Source organism: Lepisosteus platostomus, chromosome 18 (assembly GCF_059453375.1).
Source record: "Lepisosteus platostomus isolate fLepPlt1 chromosome 18, fLepPlt1.hap1, whole genome shotgun sequence".
Taxonomy (NCBI): Eukaryota; Metazoa; Chordata; class Actinopteri; order Semionotiformes; family Lepisosteidae; genus Lepisosteus; species Lepisosteus platostomus.
In genome coordinates, this window is record NC_142628.1 from 5,784,817 (window position 1) to 5,807,294 (window position 22,478).

The 22,478-nt window shown below is 38.1% G+C and overlaps 1 protein-coding gene across 2 annotated transcripts; it reads left to right on the forward strand.

Annotated features, from left to right (window-relative positions):
* Nucleotides 1–786: 786 nt before the first annotated feature.
* On the forward strand, nucleotides 787–17,711 carry kmt5b (lysine methyltransferase 5B). 2 transcript variants are annotated; one of them, XM_088611041.1, is made up of 11 exons: nucleotides 787–1,106; nucleotides 1,558–1,622; nucleotides 5,762–6,010; nucleotides 7,515–7,662; nucleotides 8,672–8,837; nucleotides 9,480–9,589; nucleotides 9,993–10,159; nucleotides 12,098–12,117; nucleotides 12,233–12,369; nucleotides 13,857–14,059; nucleotides 14,817–17,711. In XM_088611041.1, the coding sequence occupies exons 3-11, from the start codon at nucleotides 5,848–5,850 to the stop codon at nucleotides 16,277–16,279; spliced, it is 2,577 nt and encodes an 858-aa protein (XP_088467167.1). In that variant the 5' UTR covers nucleotides 787–1,106; nucleotides 1,558–1,622; nucleotides 5,762–5,847; the 3' UTR covers nucleotides 16,280–17,711. The 2 variants fall into 2 exon arrangements, with proteins under 2 accessions (XP_088467167.1, XP_088467168.1); XM_088611042.1 differs by lacking the exons at nucleotides 787–1,106; nucleotides 1,558–1,622 and adding an exon at nucleotides 4,575–4,978.
* Nucleotides 17,712–22,478: the final 4,767 nt, after the last annotated feature.

Here is a 22,478-nt window from a genome sequence, read left to right on the forward strand (position 1 = left end):
TCCCTGTGGCAGGAAGTGACAATTGCTGTTCACCAGCAGTCCCCATCCATCTCGAGGAAACTTTAGCAATTTTGCTGTAATTGTCAAAGGTGCCTCTATCAAATATTGACTCAAGGGGCAGGGGAGGTGAATACTAATGCAATGGGTTATTTGCTGTTTTATATATATATAATTAGTCTGTGTGTGCAGTGTGATGGCCTGGCATCCCACCCAAGGCTCTGCATTGAGCCCGTTGCTTGCTGGCATAGGCTCCGGCTCCCCATGACCCTGAACTGGATGAAGCGGTGAGAAAATGGATGTTAGATGGATAGATGGATGATTCTATGTTGTTACACAATAAAAAAAAGTGGGGGGGGAGTGAAAACGTCCAGGGGGAAGGGGGTGAATATTTTTGCTAGCCACTGTAGATAGAACTGCATGTTTACAAATTTGGAACGCATTTTCTAAAACAAAAAAAGTAATCAAATAGCGAGTACCATAAAAATATGTCGGTAATTATAATTTAAGTATTAAGCAAATTTAAATGTATGCATTAAATAAAAAAAACGCAATGGTTGAATAACTCTTTTACAATAATTCCACACGAAGAAAAATAATTTTATTTATTTGACTGTATCGGTTAACGAAAATAGCACACTGTTTTAAGTTTGCGTGATGAATGGAAGAATCGTTTAAAATATTTAACATGTTAAAACAGAATGATCAAAAACACACACATTTGTTAACAGCTCTTTAGTTGTCCATTTTACATTCACTTCTGATTTTTTTTTTTCCTGTAAAGGAAGACGAAGCCCTAACATCCGTTGACGGGATCAACCAGCAAGCCAAACAAAAATAGTAATACTGGTGACAACATTTTTAATTTACATTGGACGACCTTTTTTTTTTTCCTAGCATGGGCGGTCCTTGATTTACATAAACCATCGTGCAACATATTGGATACACTGTTGGAAAGAACAAAACTTTAAAATGATGTGGAATTACTGATGGATTGAGCAAACGAGACTGAGGCACATTCGCATTAATGGGTGTATGATGTGCAATGACTCCAACTGAAGCACGGGGGGGGAGAAACATACAGATGCAGCTTGAGACTTCCTGAAGAGGTAAACGGAGCTTGAAAATAAAAGTCGAGAAAGGCAATAAAACCAAGTGGACGTTTTATTTTTATCTACCTACAAAGTTCTCTCGCTCTCACGGCAGCGGACTACCTCGGTGCCTTCTGGGGGAAGAGGTTTAAAGGGAACGGGGTTTGTTTTTGCTGCACTACTTTCTGTATACCTCCGAGTCGGATTTCAAACAAACACGAGATCTTGCTCGATAAGATGCGCGGCCTTCGTCGTAAACTGTGGTTTTGCTGAAGAGTGTACCGATTTACGTAATTTTGAGACTGGGTTCGTATTTCGACGGGCGGTTAATGGCACGGATACTGGCCGGGATCTATTTCTTGTCTACGGCGGCGGTGCTGCGGCCCTTCTCTCCTCTCCTGTGCCGGCCGCCATCTTGAATTTTAATGTTAATTTTCTGGAAATTTTTGTTTCCTCCGATTTTTTTCAGACGGGATTTCATGGACATTTTGGGCCCGTAGGACGGAGCACCCACACCCCAGGAGAAAGGTTAAAGTGAGTATTTTTAAGGAGTACGTCTGGTCGATCAAACCCTCTGTGTCTTTGTTACTTTTTTTCCGGGTGAAGATTTGTTGGCAGGGTGGTTGTAGTGGTGGATGGAGCCGAGAGGGTCATGGAGATGAGTTAGTGTGCATTAAAAAGAGGCCCGATACTTAGTGAGATTTTTTTTAAAAAAAACACACCTTAAGTTTTAGAATTCTTTTGTCTATGAACGCAGAATATAACGCATTCACTCCCCCGTTAAAACCGAGCTATATATAAAAGATCGTTTGACGTAGATTCTTTATTTTTCATGCTATCGTTATCGACAGGTGTAAATAAATAATACATTTTAGTGATTTAAAGAGACAAGGGGTTTAAGCGTCTCCACGCTGTTGGAGGCCCACCTACCCCCCCCCCCCCGAACTCCGTGCGCACAAAAAGGGGTCCCCGTCACCCCCCCTTTGTGTAATGTCAAACTGTAACGGGGTTCCGGGGCATAACGCCACCGAATTATGTTTCCTTCACATCTTTGGGGTACTTTTGGTATTTGTTACAGTTTAGAGCGCAGAGGGAGGCTGCAGCAACCAGGAGGTGGCAGCATTTTATCAATGAAAACAACCTTTCCAAAAAAATACCCCGCTGGGCTGCATTCTCCTGTTCCTCCTGATGGGGTCAGGTGCCTACAGGAGCGGCCAGCTCGCTGTTCCCCAGCGCTCCCAGCATGTGGGAGCGCTGTGCCATAGGCTGTCGTTCTCCTCCATGATTACAATCTCTGTTAAGGGGCTGGGGGTGTAGTGCTGTGGTTTGGCTGGCTGATGTGGAATCAAACACCCCTTTTTTTTGAATTTTTAAAATACAATATTCAGATTCCGGTATATGTTAATTCACTATCTGTTTGTAAATGTTAGAAATGATCTGTAACATGCAGCCCTTCACCCGCCCACGCATGCTTTTTTTTTCTGGACGTAGTTAAATGTCTTCTTAATTAAAGTCTATCTAAGCGGTGTTTTTCCCCCCCCGTATTTGTATGATGCGTGTTTTGTAACCTGTTAAACACACTGTGGTTTATCATCGCACAGTTGCAAGGCGCATGATCGTCACTTCTCGTCATGTTCGTTTATGCTCTGGCATCGGCGTGCTTGCCGAAACTGCCACAAGCACCGGGTCCTTTGTGTTGTCTCTGCATATTGCGTGTAAAACGTTGTTTTAATGAAGTTTTGGACTACGTCACGGAGTACATGGTCAAGGCAAATCGGTTGAGCTGAGTGTAGATTTCTTTTACGTGTATCTTATATTCATCGGTACGTTATTTGTGGAGTTGATGTTGACTTTTGTAACCCAGTTGAAAGGTTGGAGAGCGCTGTCTGAAATAACATAGAATTGCGGTCTATCTCTGTAGAGATGTAGGGTCATTTACGTTCAAATCCCGTGCAGTGCTCCATGGGAAAGTTATGCGTTAGGGATCCTAGCTTCCGTATTGGGTCGGATAGACAAGAACCTCCGCACATGCGCATCTTGCAGGCTCGGAGTCCAACTGATGAAAACTAGCAGTAAGTTACCACTGAGGGGCGCTGCAGTCTTGGTTAGGCCAGATTGGAAAGCAGCACCTTCAGGTGTTGAAAACGCACTCAGGAGTCAGTAGGAATCTGCACTGGTACATTTATAATAAAGAACATTTAAGTTTAAAAAAAAACATTATAATATGCACAATGGGTGCTTATTACTATGTTTTAAGGTCTTGAGCATACATAGCTAGTTCAGTATTAACATTTTTGCACATTTTTCAGTTTTCCACACAAAAACATTGTGTTCAACATAGTTTTACTTTACAGTCGATTCCCAATACTCTTCCTCCGCTGTGTAGCACGTGCTCCTTGCTTGCTTGGTAATGAGGTGGAAATGTTATCTGCACCCATTGTACCATCTGAATGCCAGTTCTGTTCAGCAATTCAAAGCATCAGCTGCGTGTGAATCCTTAAGAGGACTAGAGATGAGAGTGACAGGGTGCTGGATCCGGACTGTGTCGAGTGCAAGCACCCCCTCGCGTTGTTGTGAAGGAGCAGTGTGTTCACAGGCTGGTCTGGCCAAGTCATGGAGCTGCAGTGCTGCAATGAGAGTTGAACTTCTTCGGGCTTTGATGAGTTAAAAGATTTAGCAGCTATGCAGAGCAGTTCACCTTGTGCCATAATCATAAGCAGTGTTGTAATTGTTTTATTACTGTGCAGCAGAGTTCAACCTGTGTGATTTTTCTAAAGGGGTCATGCATGATTAAAAGTTAGCACTGCAAACGGTGACTGATGCACCAAAGAAATCTTCATAATACTTTTTAAAATGCGTTGGTCATTAAGAATTTCTAGTTATTCTAGTTAAAGAACAGCTTGTGTTCAAATGTATTAAATTATGAAAATGTAAATCAATAATGCAGATAAACATGATGTGACACATTGTCTGAGCACCATATTAAAACACATTCAGATGTTGCTATTTTGAGTGAATTCCAAGCTACACCTTGCATCTCAAATCCCTACTTGCAATCTTTTTCAAGCCATGTTCGAAGCAGAACGGTTTTATCTGCTGTATTTGTGGCACTTGTTCACTGTTAAAAATCTGCTTTTAGGTGTTCATTTGCAGTAGTTTGGGATGTTTGAGACCTTCATATTTGAAAGGAAGGATAATGATTTTATGATGACTAGCTTAATTGTTGCTGTAATCAGGAGCAGTTATTTATTTGGCACTAATTATTTTGTATGGGTTGTGTTGGGGAATTTTTGAAGTCTGCTATTTACTTTCAGAAGAAGGTAAATAAGAAACTTTATGCATTCAATTCCTTGTATGCCACTAATTGTCATACATCAAGTAATGTTCTTTTTTTTGTTTGATACTTTTCTGGATTCACTTACAATTGCAAATGTAGAGTTAATTTTATTTTTTTGTTCCTTTGTTTAGTACCTCCCTGTGATAGTTTTTAACTGTGTATTGTTTTAAGACTTGTCAGTGTCATTGATGAGGAGTGATGACATCACTCCCAGTTGTTAGTTATCTGTCATGGCAGTCAGAGCAGCTGGGAGGTGTGCCAACTGAAGAACACTGGCTATATTGTACCATAAACATATCAATGACTTGAGAAATATTTACAGAGCTGAAGTACTCTAAATCACCACTTATAAAGTTAAAAGTACAAATACTACTTATATGCCACTCCAGTAGCATATGGGGTGACATATAACTGACATATCAAATAACTGTCAGTACTCATTGTGTGGCAATAAATGGGAAATTGTGCACGATACGTTTTTATTTTTGGAAACCCAGATGGCCTGTAGCTCTGGTTGGTTGGAGCTGGAACGTTGTATACAGGTTAATAAAAGGTAGCGAGTATATTATTACAGTTATTTTTCTATTTTGCATCAACTTAGAAGTAATAAGGACGTTTTTATAAATTTTGTCTTTAAAATATATTCTATAAATGCGGATGTGTCATCAAAAATGATGTGTGGAGTGGCAGGCATGCTGCATTAATCACTGACTTCATTATTTCTGTCTGTGCTTTGGTGGAGGGACTATATAAAGTAATTTTTGGTTCAAACAAACTTACTAACCTTACTAACCTCACACAGATAGATGCATGCATACATTGTTAGTTTTCTCTGTAGTAGAATTGTAAATGGGACATCAGTCCATCACAGGGTAGACAGACACAAACACAGCACACACACACCAGGGCCAGTTTTTCCAGAAGCCAATAAATGTAGCAGTTTGTCTTTGGACTGTGGGAGGAGATTGGAGCACCCAAAGAAAACCCACACAACCACAGGGAGAACATACAAAGTCTACACAGATAGCACCCTTCAGGTCCAGGACCCCAGCGCTGAGAGGCAGCAGTGCTAACATCTGCGCCACCATGCCGCACTCTGAGCAGTTACCAGTTATTGACAATGGGTGGAAATGGATCTTTAAGGGGTAGTGCTTCTTAATCCAAATTCCATTTCATAATTGCCATTCACCACTTCTCAAAACACCGTAAAACTGTTTTTGTGAGTACCCCATAGAGCAGAAAGAATGTTATGAATTTATTGGAGTCTCAAAGTGGAAAAAAATACTTGGTCTTGAATTTGTAATAATATTGCTGTTTTTATCTTTTATTCCTGCAGGGGAAGGACCTGGGCTTACCTATCCCACTCTACAGGGCATCATAAATACAGAGACTAAATGCAACTAGATCAGGCTGTTTGTTGGTATGAAGTGGTTGGGAGAATCCAAGAACATGGTATTAAATGGCAGGAGACATGGAAGCAGGTTCTCCAGTGAACAGACTCCGAATCAGTCAAGGCTGCAGCATTCTCCTAGAGCACACCTGAGGCACAGCAAAAGCTCTCCAAGTAGCAGACGATGTAGTCGACGTAAGCTTGTCATTGTCGCTTTTAAACACTTCGCTCGCCCATGCGCACTGCGGTTTCACTTCTCGTGTCATCTTCTGTCATTGTTTGTGCAAGTTCAACAATGAAAGTAACGTTTTTTGGGCAGCGTTGGTGTTGTTTTGAGATTTGCTGTGATGCGTGTTACATCTGAAGTTAATATCTGTGATAACTGCCTATTATCGAGAGAATTAAGCTTCTGAATACATTGCATTAAAATGAAATGAGTTCATACATAGTACATATTTCTTTTTTTTGTAATTAGCTCTTAACTGCTCAACCTTTGGGTTTGGGCAAAGCCAGTTATTCCCTATATACAGTATATTTCCTGGCGGAGCTGTGAGCCAGAAACATGCTTCTGTTGAATATTTGACAAATGAGTTGAGCAATAACGCTAATAGAGTTATATCCTAACTGGAGTAGGAAAGAAGGCATTAACTAAAAGGACGATTTTGGTGCTTTAAACTACTTCGGAAATAGATGAGATTTTTTTTCTCATGCTGGTCTGAAGTCCTTTGGTCAGCACGAGACTGGTAGTTGATATGGAGTACACAGAGCATGGCCGGCGTTGTGGTAGATGTATGAAAAGATGCGTTTTTATTTAATTTAAATCTTCGTTTTAAATTAGTTTTGCTTCCACAGGAGGTTGATGACAACTTAATAAATCGCGGCGCAAAGCTTGAAATGAATGTCAGGTCATTCCTGTGGGTTGTTTCTAAACGCAGGAGAAACCTTTTTATGAATTCCTTTGTTTAATGATTTAAAGCCAAGTCTTAAGCTGCATTACTTGTCTTGCAGTGGAAACAATTGCATGTCTATACAAGTACAGGACAATACATTTTTTTACATTGTGGATGGTGATAGATTTCTGATGTTGAACCTTTTTCAAGGGGATGCAGATTTTGTAATGTTTCCAAATGTAAAAAAAAAGTTTAAAAATCAGAAATGTTTTTTTGAGCCCAGACTATTTTTGATTACCTAGCCATTTCATCATATAATGTTTCGCACATAAATAGAGAGAGGCATTGAAGTCTAATGGAATCCTGTTTCTAACACAGCATCTGTATTTCATTTGAATGAGTTTTAACCTCCAGTGGGGACCTCTGGTAAAGCTTCTTGAATTTCCAGTTTTGTCATAATTTTAAGAACTCAGTTCATTCTTAAATATTTTAAAGGAAGAATAATTAGATAAACTTGTACGTGCAGTTTTATTTTGTAGCGAATGTATTATGTAAAAGCCTTATAACCTTTCTTTTGGTTGATTATTTTGAGAATTAGTTGCAGTATCTAGTATTTGAAAGAATCTATTTACATTTTACTTTAGGTGCAGTAAGTCAAATACAGTTATTCTGTAGCTATAGACATATTTTGAAGTCATTCTCTTATACTCATAATACAACTTAAGTGCTCTTTAAAAGGCATTAGGCAGGTCCACATTACATTTTTCTCAATGTAGTCATTTTTCTCTATTTCTCTTTATTCCCCACAGGTTTCAGTGGTGCTTCCCTAGAAGTGGAGAGACGATACGTCCCCTCCTCAGGGATGACAGCCAAAGAGCTGTGTGAAAATGATGATCTAGCAACCAGTTTGATCCTTGATCCCTACTTAGGATTTCAGACACACAAAATGAACACCAGGTTTGTAAGACTTCAGCTGCACAGGCCTATGGTGGTGACTTGGTGCTTTTATGGATTGGAATATATATTCCTGTATGGTACTGTGGTAAAAATAACTCTGAAGGAGATAGCTTTCTTTAAATGACTAGCTTAAAACATGGTGCAATGCAGAGAACTTTTGATTTACTGATGACTGCGATATCTTCTGACAAAGGTCTAGAGACCATGGGAGAACACCAGTTTCTTTCTGAACCATATTCTCCTTGGGTTAAAAGTAGCATCTGTCAAGCAAAAATATATTTTTGTAGAATAAAATGTAAGTGGAAGGCAACAAAATACTTTGTTAAAAGTACAGCAGTGCCATAAATCAGTAATTCAAATAAAACTAACTCCAAGGTTCTATCCTCAACACTAGATAAATTGTTAAATTAAGTGTGGAAAATTCCTTAATTTCTTTCAGAATAAAATGGTGGTAATAAGGGAACAAATTGCAATATAGCAATAAAATATTTTTCTTTAGTGCATAGTGTCTCTTCATTTTTTGTATGTTTCAGCACGAATGTCATACATATTAGAAGTTTAATAACATAGTTCACTGAAATAGAAAATATTTCCATTCTCTTTATTATAAAAAAACTGAGTCCTGAGTGCCATTTAAACCTATTGCAAATCTTGGAAAAAGGTTGTGTTTAAACATCTAAATTCCTGAATGCCTTTCTCTTGAATACTACTTTTCTGCCTTCTGTAAGGCTTGAACAGAGAATTACTGTGTGCCTATCTCTTAAAGTGTAAGTAGCCTGGGTGACCTGATGCTTTCCAACCATAGCTTTTATTTACTGTGTTAGTAACTGTGTTCTAACACTGTTAGCTGTGTTAGTTAACACAGTTAGTTAACATTGTAAACAAGAAATGAAGATCTCTGAAAAGCTGCTCTTCCTGTAAAACAATATTTTTGTGCACCAGTGTGGTAGTTTTTAAATAACCCACCCTGAACTTAAAAAAAAAACTGAAGGCATTTTTATATTTTTAGGTTTCGACCCATCAAAGGAAGACAAGAAGAACTAAAGGAAGTGATAGAATACTTTAAAAAACATGATAGCTTGGAAAAGGCATTTCAGGCCTTGACTGCAGGAGACTGGGCCAGACACTACTTTCTTCATAAGACGAAAGCCCAGGAAAAACTCTTCAAGGAGCATGTAAGAATTCTTCAATCAAAAACACAGAAATAGCCATTGGAAGGAGAAAGTTCTTTATAAGTTATTGTTTGAAATGCATTGATTTCTGCTAAGGAAGCAGTTATGTTGTAATATTTTGAAAGAAACAACCATGTCAAAATTAAGGGGTAGAGAGCCACTTTTAAATGGTTTCACTGCAATGGTTCCTAACCCTGGTCCTGTGGATCCCCACTCCTGCTCGTTTTCATTCCACCTGAACTCCGATACATAATTGAACTGAAGCCTCGATTGATCTAGTAATAAGATTACTTTGAACTCTTGTTGTTTTCAGTTCATACAAATGATGGAACTTGTACTACAATGGGCGTATTTATTATAAAGGAGTTTAGTCCTGCTTACATACAGTTTGCCTAGGCTTCTAAATATTTATTTATGAGACGGCATAGAAATGAAGGAAGCATACCAAAGCGTTTTCCTCTGCATGCATCCTTATTGTGTGCTTTGTTGGCTAATTTGTGTTATGCGGCTTATATTTTGTTAGAATGTTATATGATTGATACCTCTGTTACACTTATTTTTTCCTGTTGTGAGACTGTTTGTGCAGTGTTAAAATATATATTTTTAACTGCAGGAAATTAATTTTGTGTTTTTTCTCTTGCCTAGGTATTCATTTATCTACGAATGTTTGCCTCTGACAGTGGGTTTGAAATTCTTCCTTGTAATCGCTATTCTTCAGAGCAGAACGGAGCTAAAATTGTTGCAACAAAAGAGTGGTATGTTTTTAAAACCCCCTCCTTTCTGTAGAACATTTAAATTTAAAGGTGCAATAATTCATTTTGTGATTCTTTAATGTATATTGTAATTGCCATATTAAATCTACACACTGAAGAGGTTGATTAATTTTGCTTTGAAAATTGTAAACTTTTGTAATGGGCCATAATGTCATTGTCTGTAGCCTGCACTGTGTTAAAACAAGCTTTTTTTTTAATGTGATAAAGTTTTACACACATTCAATAAGTCCTTAATTTGGAAAGCATGCCTGGCTTAACCTTGGTCCTCCGGGCGTGAGTTATTTAAGTTTTAATGATACTGGTACTAATTAGTTAACACAAACGGGGACAGTATCGGGAGCGGTCAAGCACATGTCATTCAGATTCGTGCAATTGTATCCCTTAGGAAAAGGAATGACAAAATTGAGTACTTGGTGGGCTGTATTGCGGAGCTGTCGGAGAGCGAGGAGAACATGCTGCTTCGTCACGGGGAGAATGACTTCAGTGTCATGTACTCCACGAGGAAGAACTGTGCTCAGCTGTGGCTCGGACCAGCTGCCTTTATCAACCACGGTATGCCTGCTCAATCTGTCTGCCTGGACCCATATTTGCAGCTGGGGAGTAATTATGAATTATGAATCAGTACAGCATGACTAACTTGTTAATTATGTTTATACAAAAGTTAATTTTCAAGTCAATTCAGTTACTAACCCTAGCTGCTAAAGTGTAGCTAGTTACTAAAATGAGAGAGGTTTCTCATTCTCACTTTACTTTTTTGCAACATATTCAAACAAAATACTTTATAACCATAGTTTCAGTATACTCCTGAATGTGAAGAAAGTTTTACTTTAAACATTGTGAATCTAAAGGCGCATTCTCTCTAGACGTGAGTCACAGTGTCCACACTAGAGTAATGTTATTATGGGAAATATTAACTTTGCTAACATAAAAAATTGAATCAAAGAACTGTTTTCTTTTGTTACACAGGTCCCAATCACAAGGAAACAGAGCAAACAAATGCAAAGTTAAACACCATTTAATATCAAATATGTTCTCATATGAAGGCGGTCTTGGCAATAAAAAAATGCTGTTTATTAGATTCAGAAGATTCAATTAAATATGGGTATTATGGGGTATTACATAATATTGTGCAATGATATTCACAGCATTAGAAATGCTATCATACCCAATTATAGTGTGGAATCAAGTATTACCCAGTAAGAACATGGGTCATATTTTCCACTTAATGCAATTAATGCTTGACAGATTATACAAAGCTTAAAAATAAGACAAGGTGTGCATTTTCCAAATGTATAGTCCATATTTACTGGCTATCTTAAAAACTTAAATTGGCCCTTTGGGATCAATAACTTTGAATTGAAAATTTCGAAATACGTTTTCCTGTTAAAATTGTCTCAATTAAAAAAAAGAACTGCAGTGCTAAAAAGGTAATTCGACTGTTTTAATAACTTGCATGTCAACAAGGAATATCAGTTTGATACAATACTTCCAGCACAGGCAGAGGAATTTAGAAGCATTTGGAAACTAAACCCATTTTTAAAGCAACTAAGGGGTGAATGTGATGTTTTAAGGAGATGTTAGGCGGGCTTCTATATTTGGGGAAATAGAATATCATGAAGTTTCAGAAATGTCTGAAGAATGTTTTTAAAGAATTGCAGTGTGTTTCTTGTAAATGGAATAAGAGGTGATTATTAATATTTCTTGGCTGCATCTGTTGCACTTAGATGGGCACTATTTTAGTTTGTTGTGAATTATGTTATAAATAGTCTTGCTACCTTTTGAACCTTTATATTTTGCATTGCACAAATATCTGACACCTGAAGAAGGCTCCACAGCTGAAACGTGTATTCTCTCTTCTCTTTTCAGCATGGAATAAACCTATTATTTGTTCCTTTACAAAATATGATGCATTTATCCAAATCAGCTTATGTTTGTATCCACTTGTACTGCGGGCCACGTTACTGAAGGTTCATTCCAGGCCAGCTCAACTAGAAAAGGGGCATCTTGTTGTCCTTCCGTATCAGATTTTGCCAGAAAAAATTGAACTTGGGGGTTTGGGGCATGCCAAATTTATACATATCAAGTTACCAAATATCTTGGAAGAGTTGGTCACTTCTAAAATATTCCCCTGGCTTCATCCTGACAAAGGTTGATGTGGTTGAAAAGTTCATTACTAATACTTTGGATATCTGACAGTGGTGATTAATGGAATTAGTGAAATAAATGTTGAGGACCGTGTATGTATTTACTGTGTTCTGTATGTATCCTATTTCCGTCTGGTGACATGTGGACTGTCGCTCAGTCCAGAGTGGATGCACTTCATTTCCATTCATGAGCTGCAGTCCCTTGCTGTAACGTCGTGAACTTGAGGTTTCTGTAGAAGTTCGCAAAAAAACCTTGCCGAAATCTCAAGTTGTAAGTTGGAAAGGAGTTAACCTAGTGTTGCTAGTTAAATTATTCATTAAAATAACTTTTTGTTTTGTATTTCAGATTGCCGCCCAAATTGCAAGGTGAGTTTTTTATGCTGTGGTCTTATTTAAAATAACTTTTCTAAGCAAACAAGTCAGTATTTGTTATTCAAAAGGAAAAGGCAGTAAAACGTGTTGGTGGCTTGCTATGTTCCAGTTTGTTTCAACTGGCCGAGACACTGCATGTGTGAAGGTTCTAAGGGACATTGAACCCGGAGAGGAGATTTCCTGTTATTATGGTGATGGCTTCTTTGGTGAAAACAATGAATTCTGTGAATGCTACACATGTGAAAGGTATTTATTGCTCTTTTATTGTTTTAATTCAATTCGTTTATACACAGTTTATATTATTACAACTTACCAAATAGTTTAGGAGCCCCACTTCAAGTTTTGTTTCAGTGGTTTGATCTCTGTGTTTTGTAATACAGGTGCTAAAGCTGTACAAAGTGTGCTTTGTTTTCAACCTTTTTACTCACCAATGCATATATACAAAACTATTGCACCCCACTCTAATTCTTATTTGTTAAGAGTAATTTATTGCTATTAATAAATTGGTACTAGAACAGTTTAGCCAAGGAAGAATTGATGACAAACTCAAAGGTCGTGCTCTTTACTCTTTTTGTTCTTCGTGTTTTCCAGTGATGGAAAAACGTTTACACATGTATATTGATACATATGCAGTGCCTCTTGTACTAACATTCAATTATCCATAGTAGAATGATATCAAAGTTTTCTTCTTCAAAAAACATTAACAGGGTGTCTGTAATTAGAAACATTAAGGAGCCCCTCTTCAGCTTTTCTGTGAATATTGTTGTAATGAACTACCAATTTGTGAAATAAATTTCAGCAGACATTACAATAAATAAGTAAATTTAATTTTCTAGAAGCACAGTTATAATTTTTAAACGGTGATGATGTGGCAAAAGACAGCTTGTCCTTTTCTCCTGTTCACACACCGTGAACCTGCAGCAATTTTGCTGGTGTCAAGGGCTGAAAATCAAATCAGTATGAACTTTTCACCGGCCTGCCATAGTGTGCCAAAACCTTCCAACCGAAAGATATTGATTACCTTCTGTTACAATAAAACCTTTTTTTTTTACCAGAAATTAGGAAGATTAAAACTATTAATATCAAAGTGATCTACTTTGAATCTGTCTTGGTTTACTCTTGTTACTTTTTCTATGGTTGTGTCTTATGTTATTAGATAAAATTGTATTTAGTAAAGGTTCTGTTCCCAGCTATGAAGAAAGTGCAAACTCGATTCACAAAGGAGAAAAGGTTTTATTTGAAGCTGAATGTCTTTCGGACAATGGCACTGTGTAATATTATGTATTTTATTTTATTGTTAATTTTGTGTTAATACTGTTTTAATCATCAAACTTCAGAAATCCCTAAATTGTTGTCTTAGAGCAGGACTGTTGAACATGTGGCTCCTCTAGTGTGCCGCATTGTAGGAATTGGCAACAACGAGATCCTTAATTATTGAACTCATAAGCAGGGCAATCATTATAGCAATTAAGCTGGCTGTATCAAAATACTACAGTGGAAGAGATTGGAAATGTTGGAAGTTAAGTAGCTTTGAGATTAATTTAATAGTTTTGACCAAGTGCATGTTCCCACAAGCTTCACCCCAAGGACTTCCTTACAAATGATACATTTGAAAATATTTCTTAAGCATTTGTTCATTGTTATTTGTCACAGCTAATTTAAATGTATTGTATTTGGGGAAAATACTTTTTCTTCTTTACTGAGTCATATTTGTTGTCTATTTGTTTTTATAGAAGGGGCACTGGTGCTTTCAAATCTAAAGCTGGCCTGCCTGTTCCTACTCCCGTAATCAACAGCAAGTATGGACTGAGAGAAACAGACAAGCGCCTGAACAGGCTAAAGAAGTTGGGGGAGGGCAGCAAAAACTCAGACAGCCAGTCTGTTGGCTCTCATACTGATGCAGATAACTCTCAGGAAATGTCTCATGCACAAGCATGTAGGTTCACCAGTATGATGCACATTCGTTAAAAAAATATTTTGGTTTGATATTTTTTGATAATAGCTTTTTTGTGTTTTTCAGTAAATGTAAGATATTTAGTAATTATTTTCTAGCAATTTGTAGATCATTATCCTGATGATGTAATCTTTAAAACCCATATGAATATGAATTATATTTTTTCTGTTGAAACTGAAACTAATGGGAACTTATTTTGTTAGTTGTAATTAAGAACAAACTGCCACCATTTTGCTTGGGAAATACCAGCTGTTTTAAAAAAATCAAGTGTTATTTAGGGATATTAATAATTCCTTGCATTTATGTAGCATTTTTCATCACAAATGATCCCAGTGCTCTTTATTTACAAAAGCAGAGAGATCCATGTTATCCCCCATTCATGTAAAGCATTTGGGTGACACAGGGCTGACATTATGTCCCAGATAAGATTTTGATAGTATTGCAGAAGAGGTGGTAAAGAATGGATTTTCCTGTTATTTTACCATTATTAAGATTTTTTAGCAATAACTTTTTATCTGTGTTTGTGATTGTTTATTTTCAAGACTTTAGCTGAAAGGTATTCTCAGGGTTTCAAAAATCCTTTCTTTCATGATAAAAATCAGAATTACAGAAGTCACCTTAGTAAATGTAGTAGTACTAAATATCACTACAATGTGAACTTTTCTCACTATCCGTCCTGTTCCAATCAAGTGAGTGAACAGGTTTAATCTGTGTTTTTTTGTTTTCTTTGTCATTTTAGCTGCAAGGAAAAGATCATCGTCAAGCATGAAAAAGTTCAACAAAAGCAGGACTCTGACCAGGCAGTCTTTGCAAAGAACTTCGTCTACCTCATCTTCTAAACAAAGTCATATGAATAATTCCAGGGTACCAAAGAGACTAAAATCAAAACCCACGAAGCCTTTGCTCTCAAAAGTAAGGTTGAGGAGTCAGTGTCGGAGGCCAGAGCAAAAGACTTCCTCGAGTAAACTAGATGTGGGGAGTTTGGTTCTTAAAGAGCCTAAAGTTGTTCTTTACAAAAACCTCCCAGTGAAAAAGGAGAGAGAAACGGGGGGACCAGTGAAAGTGGAGGGGTCAAGTGGGTGCTTGACCCGCCACGCTGCAAAAGAAAACAAGGATAACTCTTTAAAAGGTGCTACTGTGTATGATGGGAGCTTAAATTGCACTTACCGAACTCGGAGGTCGACAAGAACTAGATTGAATCCTCATGAGACCTCCGACATAAAGCTTGAACCAAATATGTTGGACGGTCACACTCACGGCGGGGTTGTGATAAAAACGGAGCCGATGGACTTTGAGGAGCACATGTGCATGACGCGGGGAATAAAACTGAACAGCCCCTTGCCGAAACTGGACGGCAGCTGCCAGAGAAATGGAACATGTTTGCGCAGGAGGCGGCTGTCACAGGTTAAAACAGACAGGGCGATTAAGCTGGAGGACAGGGGCTCCTTCAGCGAGGTGTTCATCCAGGAGGGTGTCCCTGACCTGATGAGCCCTTCCTGTGCAAGTGACATTGGGGAATGTGGGAAGATGCTCTTGGGCTTACCTGACAGGCGGCAGGATTACAACGGGGCAGCCAATGGAGGAAAAATAATGGCTGTAGAAAAGGGGAAAGCTGCCTGCCGCACAGTGGGCAAAGGCAAAAAAAAGCGCAGCATCACGCGCTACGATGCGCAGCTCATTCTAGAGAACAGCTCGGGAATTCCCAAACTAACCCTGCGCCGCCGCCGCGACAGCAGCAGTAGCAAAACGAATGAGCAGGAGGCAGACATGGTGAACTCCTCGAAGATAAGCATCAAGTTCAGCAAAGACCACGACAAGGACAAAAACAGCTCCTATGTAGCAAAGCTGAACAACGGCTTCAACCCAGGACCTAACAGCAACCCAACAAAGCTCAAAATCCAGCTCAAGCGGGAAGACGATGGCAGGGGGGTGACTCAGATGCGTTCGGAGGAGGTGACTGGGAATGGTCTCCCCGTGAGTGAAGGTGGAGAGATCTATGACCACAGGGTTCACGGGGCCAGAAACACAGACCAGGAATCTTCATCCGGGGAAGAAGAGGATTACTATGATGAGGAGTTTGATGATGATTTCATTCCACTTCCTCCAGCTAAAAGACTCCGACTTATTGTTGGGAAAGATTCTATAGACATTGATATCTCCTCTAGGAGAAGAGAGGATCAGTCGCTGAGGCTTAATGCATAAGCTGAGGGTCTTTGACCTTAATGTACATAAAGTTTAACTTTCTAATCAACTGTATGTTGATTTAAAAAAAGGAAAAACAGAAATACAAAAAAAAAACACAAAAGACCTTTCTGTAAATTTTAGTGATGGCATTTCTCAATTGTTTATTCATTATCAACATAAATATTGTAGAAAGTGTACAGTATATTAACTCTTCCTAAGTCTGATATGTGCAGATTTTTATTGTACTTTTTATTAGCCTTATGTGCAATTCTAAATTCTATTAAGAGCTCATGCTCAGTTGTAGAATAAAGGCTAAAACAGATCTATCCAGTTATACACTTAATTCAATCATTGGGAAACACAATAATGAAACTACCCTAGACTTTTTAAACTCCGAGTGTCAAGTTCTGTTACGAGAAAATTAACCTTAGGTTTCATAGTGGCAGCACTTATATATGTATATTTACACACTGCATCACTAGACGTATCCAGGAAACATGATGTACTGAATGACTGGGTGCAGATTTCACTTTAAAAAACCTTTAAATTACTAGTTAAATTATGATCTGTCAGATAAACATGGTTTGTTTAAAATATGCAAAACACATCTCTCAGCTGTAGTTCATCTCAACATTTTGTCTTTTTATAGGAAACCATTTCAGTCGTGGTGGGGGTGCATGGTGCTTGGTATACTTCCTTTAGTAAATATCTTGGCATCCCTTAAAAAAGTGTCTTTGAAATTTTTATTTCCTGTGCAGTGTTCCCATAACATAGTGCTAATCTAAATATAACCCATGCCCTTTTTAGCCCTGACAAATTTCTGTGTTTTTGAAAGGAGAATGAGGGTCGGAACTCAACAGGATTGTCATTGCCCATTGTTGTAAATTGAAGAAAATAACTTCTATCCAGTCATTCTGCGGTCATTGTGAAAACAGTACTATTTTTGATTGACAGACCTTGGAGTGTGTGATAGAAGTGTAGAGTAATGGAGTTACCCACCCCTAGTCGTTCTGTATATCATTTTGTTGTGAGCAGTGTGTGTACATATATACTGCTCAAAAGAATTAAGGGAGTACGGGAGCATAATCATCCCATCATTCTTTTCCTTTGTTCTTCATATCACCAGCAGACCATTGCAGCTTTGAACTTTGCTAAATGTTTTTCCCCTCTCAGACGTGTCCATTTCACACTGTATACTGTCCCAGGTGTACTGTTTGTGGTCTTTGTTAGTAGCCAGCTATTGGAATTCCAGTTGATTTATTAAAACAAAAAATACATGTGAATAGTTTGCTGACATTTTAGAGCATTATGTGTACAAGGGTAGCAGTATACAGTATACAGAATAAGATAAGGGCAGTGCTGATATTGTCCACCATGTAAATGATGTGAACACCTTGTACTTATTTAACAGTTTTGAATACTTGAAAAAGATAAAGTTTCTTTGCAAGAACCCACTTGTCTTTTTTTTTTCAGGGAGGGAGGGGCTAGGAAATGTTTCAAGCATGGTTTTGCAAATTTGTAATTCAATTTTCTGTTTAAAGAGTGATGGTTAAATCACCAGTGTATTTTTTTTTCTGGCCTCTTGCAGTTTCAACCAATTTGCGACCTGTTACTATTAGGTCTGTTAAAGGGGTCTTACTAATGGAAGAGCCTGGAGCTAAGTGTGGAGTTAGTGCTTGAAGTTCCTAGGGCACAGGATACATGGCATAGAATCAAGTCAGGATATTGTCTCTGATCTCGTTAAGCATTAGCAACAATTTATTGATACAATAATATGTAACAAATCTATTATGATTACATGAGTATAGACAAATTGTGGAGGTATTCTCGGACTTATATTTCAGTGTTCAGAGTGTGTAGTTGTTTTCTTGGCTGTATGAATATATTCAAAAAGGATGACAAACACCACTTTTTAAGACCTTGGTGGCCTCTGAAGATGTACTGTGGAATCCCTGGTTGGAAATTGGTTTCCAAATTTCCCCTGTCATAAAATTCACTGGCATTTTTCAGAAAATGTTACAAGAGCACTTTGAAAGTGTGCAACCTTCCATTTATTGTGCTTTAAACTGAGGTGATTTAATGGGCATGCTTAATCTTTTATGATACATGCCACTGTATAGGGGCAACTGAAAGGAAGAAAATGTTTACTGAAGCCATTAGTGCTTTTCCTTATAATGAAACAAGATTATAGTACACTGAGTGTTAAGACTGTTCAGAAGGATCTCATTAGTGACTCATGTATTTAACAGGAACTCCATTTGGATTCATTTTTTTTTATAATATGCCCCCAAACCAGACAAAATTTGTGAGCAAATATTTGGGCTCTTAGTTAATCTTATGTAGGAATGGTCTATATAATAAAACAGTTTAAATTGGGAAATTACTTACATGCAGTTGTTAGCTAAACTGTTTATACTGTACCCAATAATTGTCTAAAAACATGGCTGTTTATTAAGAAAGCCAAAATGCATTAGTGTCTAATGAGATGATGATGCAGTTGCATATGAGGTGTCAAATTTTAAATGACCTGAATTTTAAGGAATAAATACTTTATAATTGTGTAATTTCAACCTTTTGAAAATGTCAATACATATACTGACTTTCCATAAACATAATAGACCAAGATACGAAGTCTCAGTCCAGAGAATATAGGTTATGACTCCTAGATGTGAGAGAAGCATTTGTCCCATTTGTTCTGGGCACCTCAGTTAGGTTGCCTCTGGGGTGTTTTTACTTATATTCAGGTGCAGCTGAATCTGTCCTGGACCTCGTGTGCAGTGGAACACTTTTTGCATGTTGTACCCATTGGCCAGACTCGTTCCAGCAGAAGGAGAATGATGTCTTCTGGATTTGAAGATCTTGCAGTGGCGGTTATGAGTGAAAGGAGAAAGAAAATGTATAGAACAGAACTCAATGAAGGAAGACTAAAACAGCTGTTCTGTGCATCAACAGAAAGTACTGCTGAGGAACAGTGTCCAGCTGCTGGTGGAAACCAGGAGGTGCTTGGTTAAAATTCTGCAGTCAAATGCGATTAACCGCATCCAATCCAGAACTGGGACTGAATAAGAACAGCTCAAAAATAAGTAGCAACAGTATAAAGACTTCTGTTTTCATAGTGTTTACTATGTATTTGTATGTGTCTGGCACTGTGGTGTCTTGTTGCAGCAATATGAATGGCAGCAGCTGCTCACAACTAGTGAAGGCTGACTGGTCTGCAAAGGCATTCCTAGTGCAGTATATATCCCCATCTTGTCATAAAATATCAACATTTCATAAAATGAGGTTAACCCACCATTAGATTTTATGGGTTTGAGCTCTCTTGTAAGTAAAGCTCAAATCAACTCATTTATGGAGTTACTTTCCCTTTCTGATTTGATGTTTAAGCAAGTGGATGCCATTGCTATTATGATCAATATTGAAGTGTTATATTTTTGCGATGAAGCCTAAAAGCTGAATATTTGAGTAATGTTAGGCCACAAGAATAAAACAGAAAATAGAAGAATGTGGTAAAACTTTGGGATTCAAACAAGTGGCTTTGTATAGATCAGGTGGTATTCCCTTGTAAGCACCTGGAAGTATAACAGCTGTAATTTCCCATTAAAAAAATCTTATAATTTTCATTAATGCCTTGCATTTGTATAGTGTTGTTCATCCCAAAGGATCCCAAAGCTCTTTACACATAGGAAGGTACCCATTTCGTTCACCATTGAAGCACAGCGCGCAGTAGGAGGACATGGGCTCAGAGAGAGGCAGTGTAGCAGCTACTATGTGCCATCAGCCATGCCATCACAATGTATCGGGTGACGAGGTGAGAAACATTACCAGTTCAGCGGCCAGACTGAGCAAGACGAAGTCTGGAATTTAGCTAGGGCCCTGGGATTAACACCCTGCCCGACTTTAATGAACAAACCAGCGGGATCGGTAATGACTTAGCAGTCAAGACCTTAGTTTAACATTTCATCCAAAGGAAGGCACTATACCAGAGCATTGTTTTTTTTTTATTTGGAAATTCTGGTCCAGGGGGAAGGATACCACTTGCCCACCAACTGCACTTATGTTGGCAACCTTGTTTTTCTCAGCACACGGCTCCCCAACCCCATTCCCTTCAGAGCCCCAGTTTGCCTTCTAGATCGCCTTTCTAAAGACGCTGGAACCCTGCAAGTTAATTATGTCATCTGTTCTGTTAAGGCAGAACTGACCCTGTGTCCTGAAAGATGATGACCAGATCAATTCTTTTAACAAACTGCCTGTTTAGATCTTTAGAACAATCTTTGATGGAAACTTGCTAAACATACTGGATATGAAAGGAGAACAACCTCTCCAAGACCACAGTTTTGGAGGACCACATAGCTGCTCATTTACAGTTACACAGGTGATTAACACCAGCCTTAATAACTGGATTAATCTGAAGGGGTGGATTGCTCCCAGCTCTTAAACGTGTTGGAGCTTGTCATTAAGCTACTGCACTGGGATTCCCTGCTCTACAGCAGAGGTGTGCAGAGCTGTTCGTGGGGGCTGCTGTGTCTGCAGGGGTTCAAGATCACTTCAAAGCAGCATTACCTGAGACCTGGGAGGTGGTGTTAAATTGGCCCAATAAGACAACTATGAGCTGATGTAGGTTAGGAAAAGAGTTGTAATGAAAACCTCAACTCAACTCACCCCCAACTTAGAGATAAAGTAGTAAGGCCTTGTGATGCTTCTAAGATCTGATTAAATCAGGACATAAGCTGGTAATGACACTCTCACTGTGTTGAAATACTGGAGTAGAATAAAAATGTTTGCTTTTATTTAACGATAGCTATCCTCGTATCTCCAATATAGTCACACAAGTATTTCATTTTTACTTTGTAGTCCATTAATATCCTCTGAACAGTTTTTTAAAACTTTAAATTGTTTACCTCACCATTTACAAAAAAAAAACCTAAAGTGATGGGAATTCTCACCTTTTCACTGTGCACACACAACCACAGAAAAAAAAACTTCATATAAACCTTGATTTCAATTTGCTTTGTCAAATGTATGATTACATAAAGACATTTTATGGCAAAACAAGATGGGTGTCATGTTTTCAATAAGAGTTGTTGAATGCTGGCCCTATGAAACAGCTAGCTGAAGTAATCCTCAAAATTCCTGTAGTGCAGCAGTTGAAAGATTGTACAGTAGCTCAATCTAAAAGATAAACATTCCTTTGTGTGTACTCACTGCCAGACCTTCAAGGGAGGGGCTTAAAAATAATTTATTTGATTAAAGATTTTTCATTATGGAGTGTTGTTTCCTCATGAGGAAAATCTAAAATATTTAATCTATATTAATATGAATACCTATTTTCAAGACAACATGCTGGACCACCTGCATTATTTATAGAAAAGGGGTGACACTTCTAGATGTAGTGTGTGAGATTTTCCAAGTTCGACAAGTTACTCTTTGGATGTTTGGTAAAAAAACACTTTATAAATGTAATCTGTCATTAAGGTGGACTGTTGGAAGCAGGAGGTACTGTATGTTTTATTTAAATAAGAATTATCAATCCATTAATTGTCTAATGTCTCTACCCAATCCAGGGTCGTGGGGGAGCCAGAGACTATCCCAGCAAGCAAGGTGCACAAGGCAGGATACACCCCGGACAGCTCACAAATAGACAGAACTGTAAGAGAAGTCACAAAAGCATTCTTCCATAACCACAAGTAAACAGTGGCCAACAACAGAGAGTAACTCGCACACTGTAAAAGACAACACCCATTGAAAACAGAAAACGATGACTTAAGCACAAGGCTATTTCTGGTGTTTGTTAATACAGTAACAAATAACGTAATTACGGTAATGCAAAGAAAGATACCTTTATTTCACCCTTAAGTAAGAATTGGTTGTCTCAAAATCAGTTCTGTGTTTGCCTTTATTAACTGGCCTCCCAGTGAATACTGGGACTGACTGGAGAACATTCCTTATTTTTAAATAGACATTATTTAGAACAGCCTTCTTTTTCTTTAAAATGGCAATATCCATTATTATATGTGAAAACAAAAACAGGCCTTGACAGAGGACAAGGTTAGAGAACAGCAACCAGTGAGCAGTCGGCCTTGATCACATGAATGAATATACTGTGCCAGTAAAGGGAGAGAAAAAACAACCAAACTTTTATCATTTCTGTTTACGATTCCTTTGCAATGGGAATGAGGGAAGTGCACATTCATAAACATGTGATATTTGATATTACGCA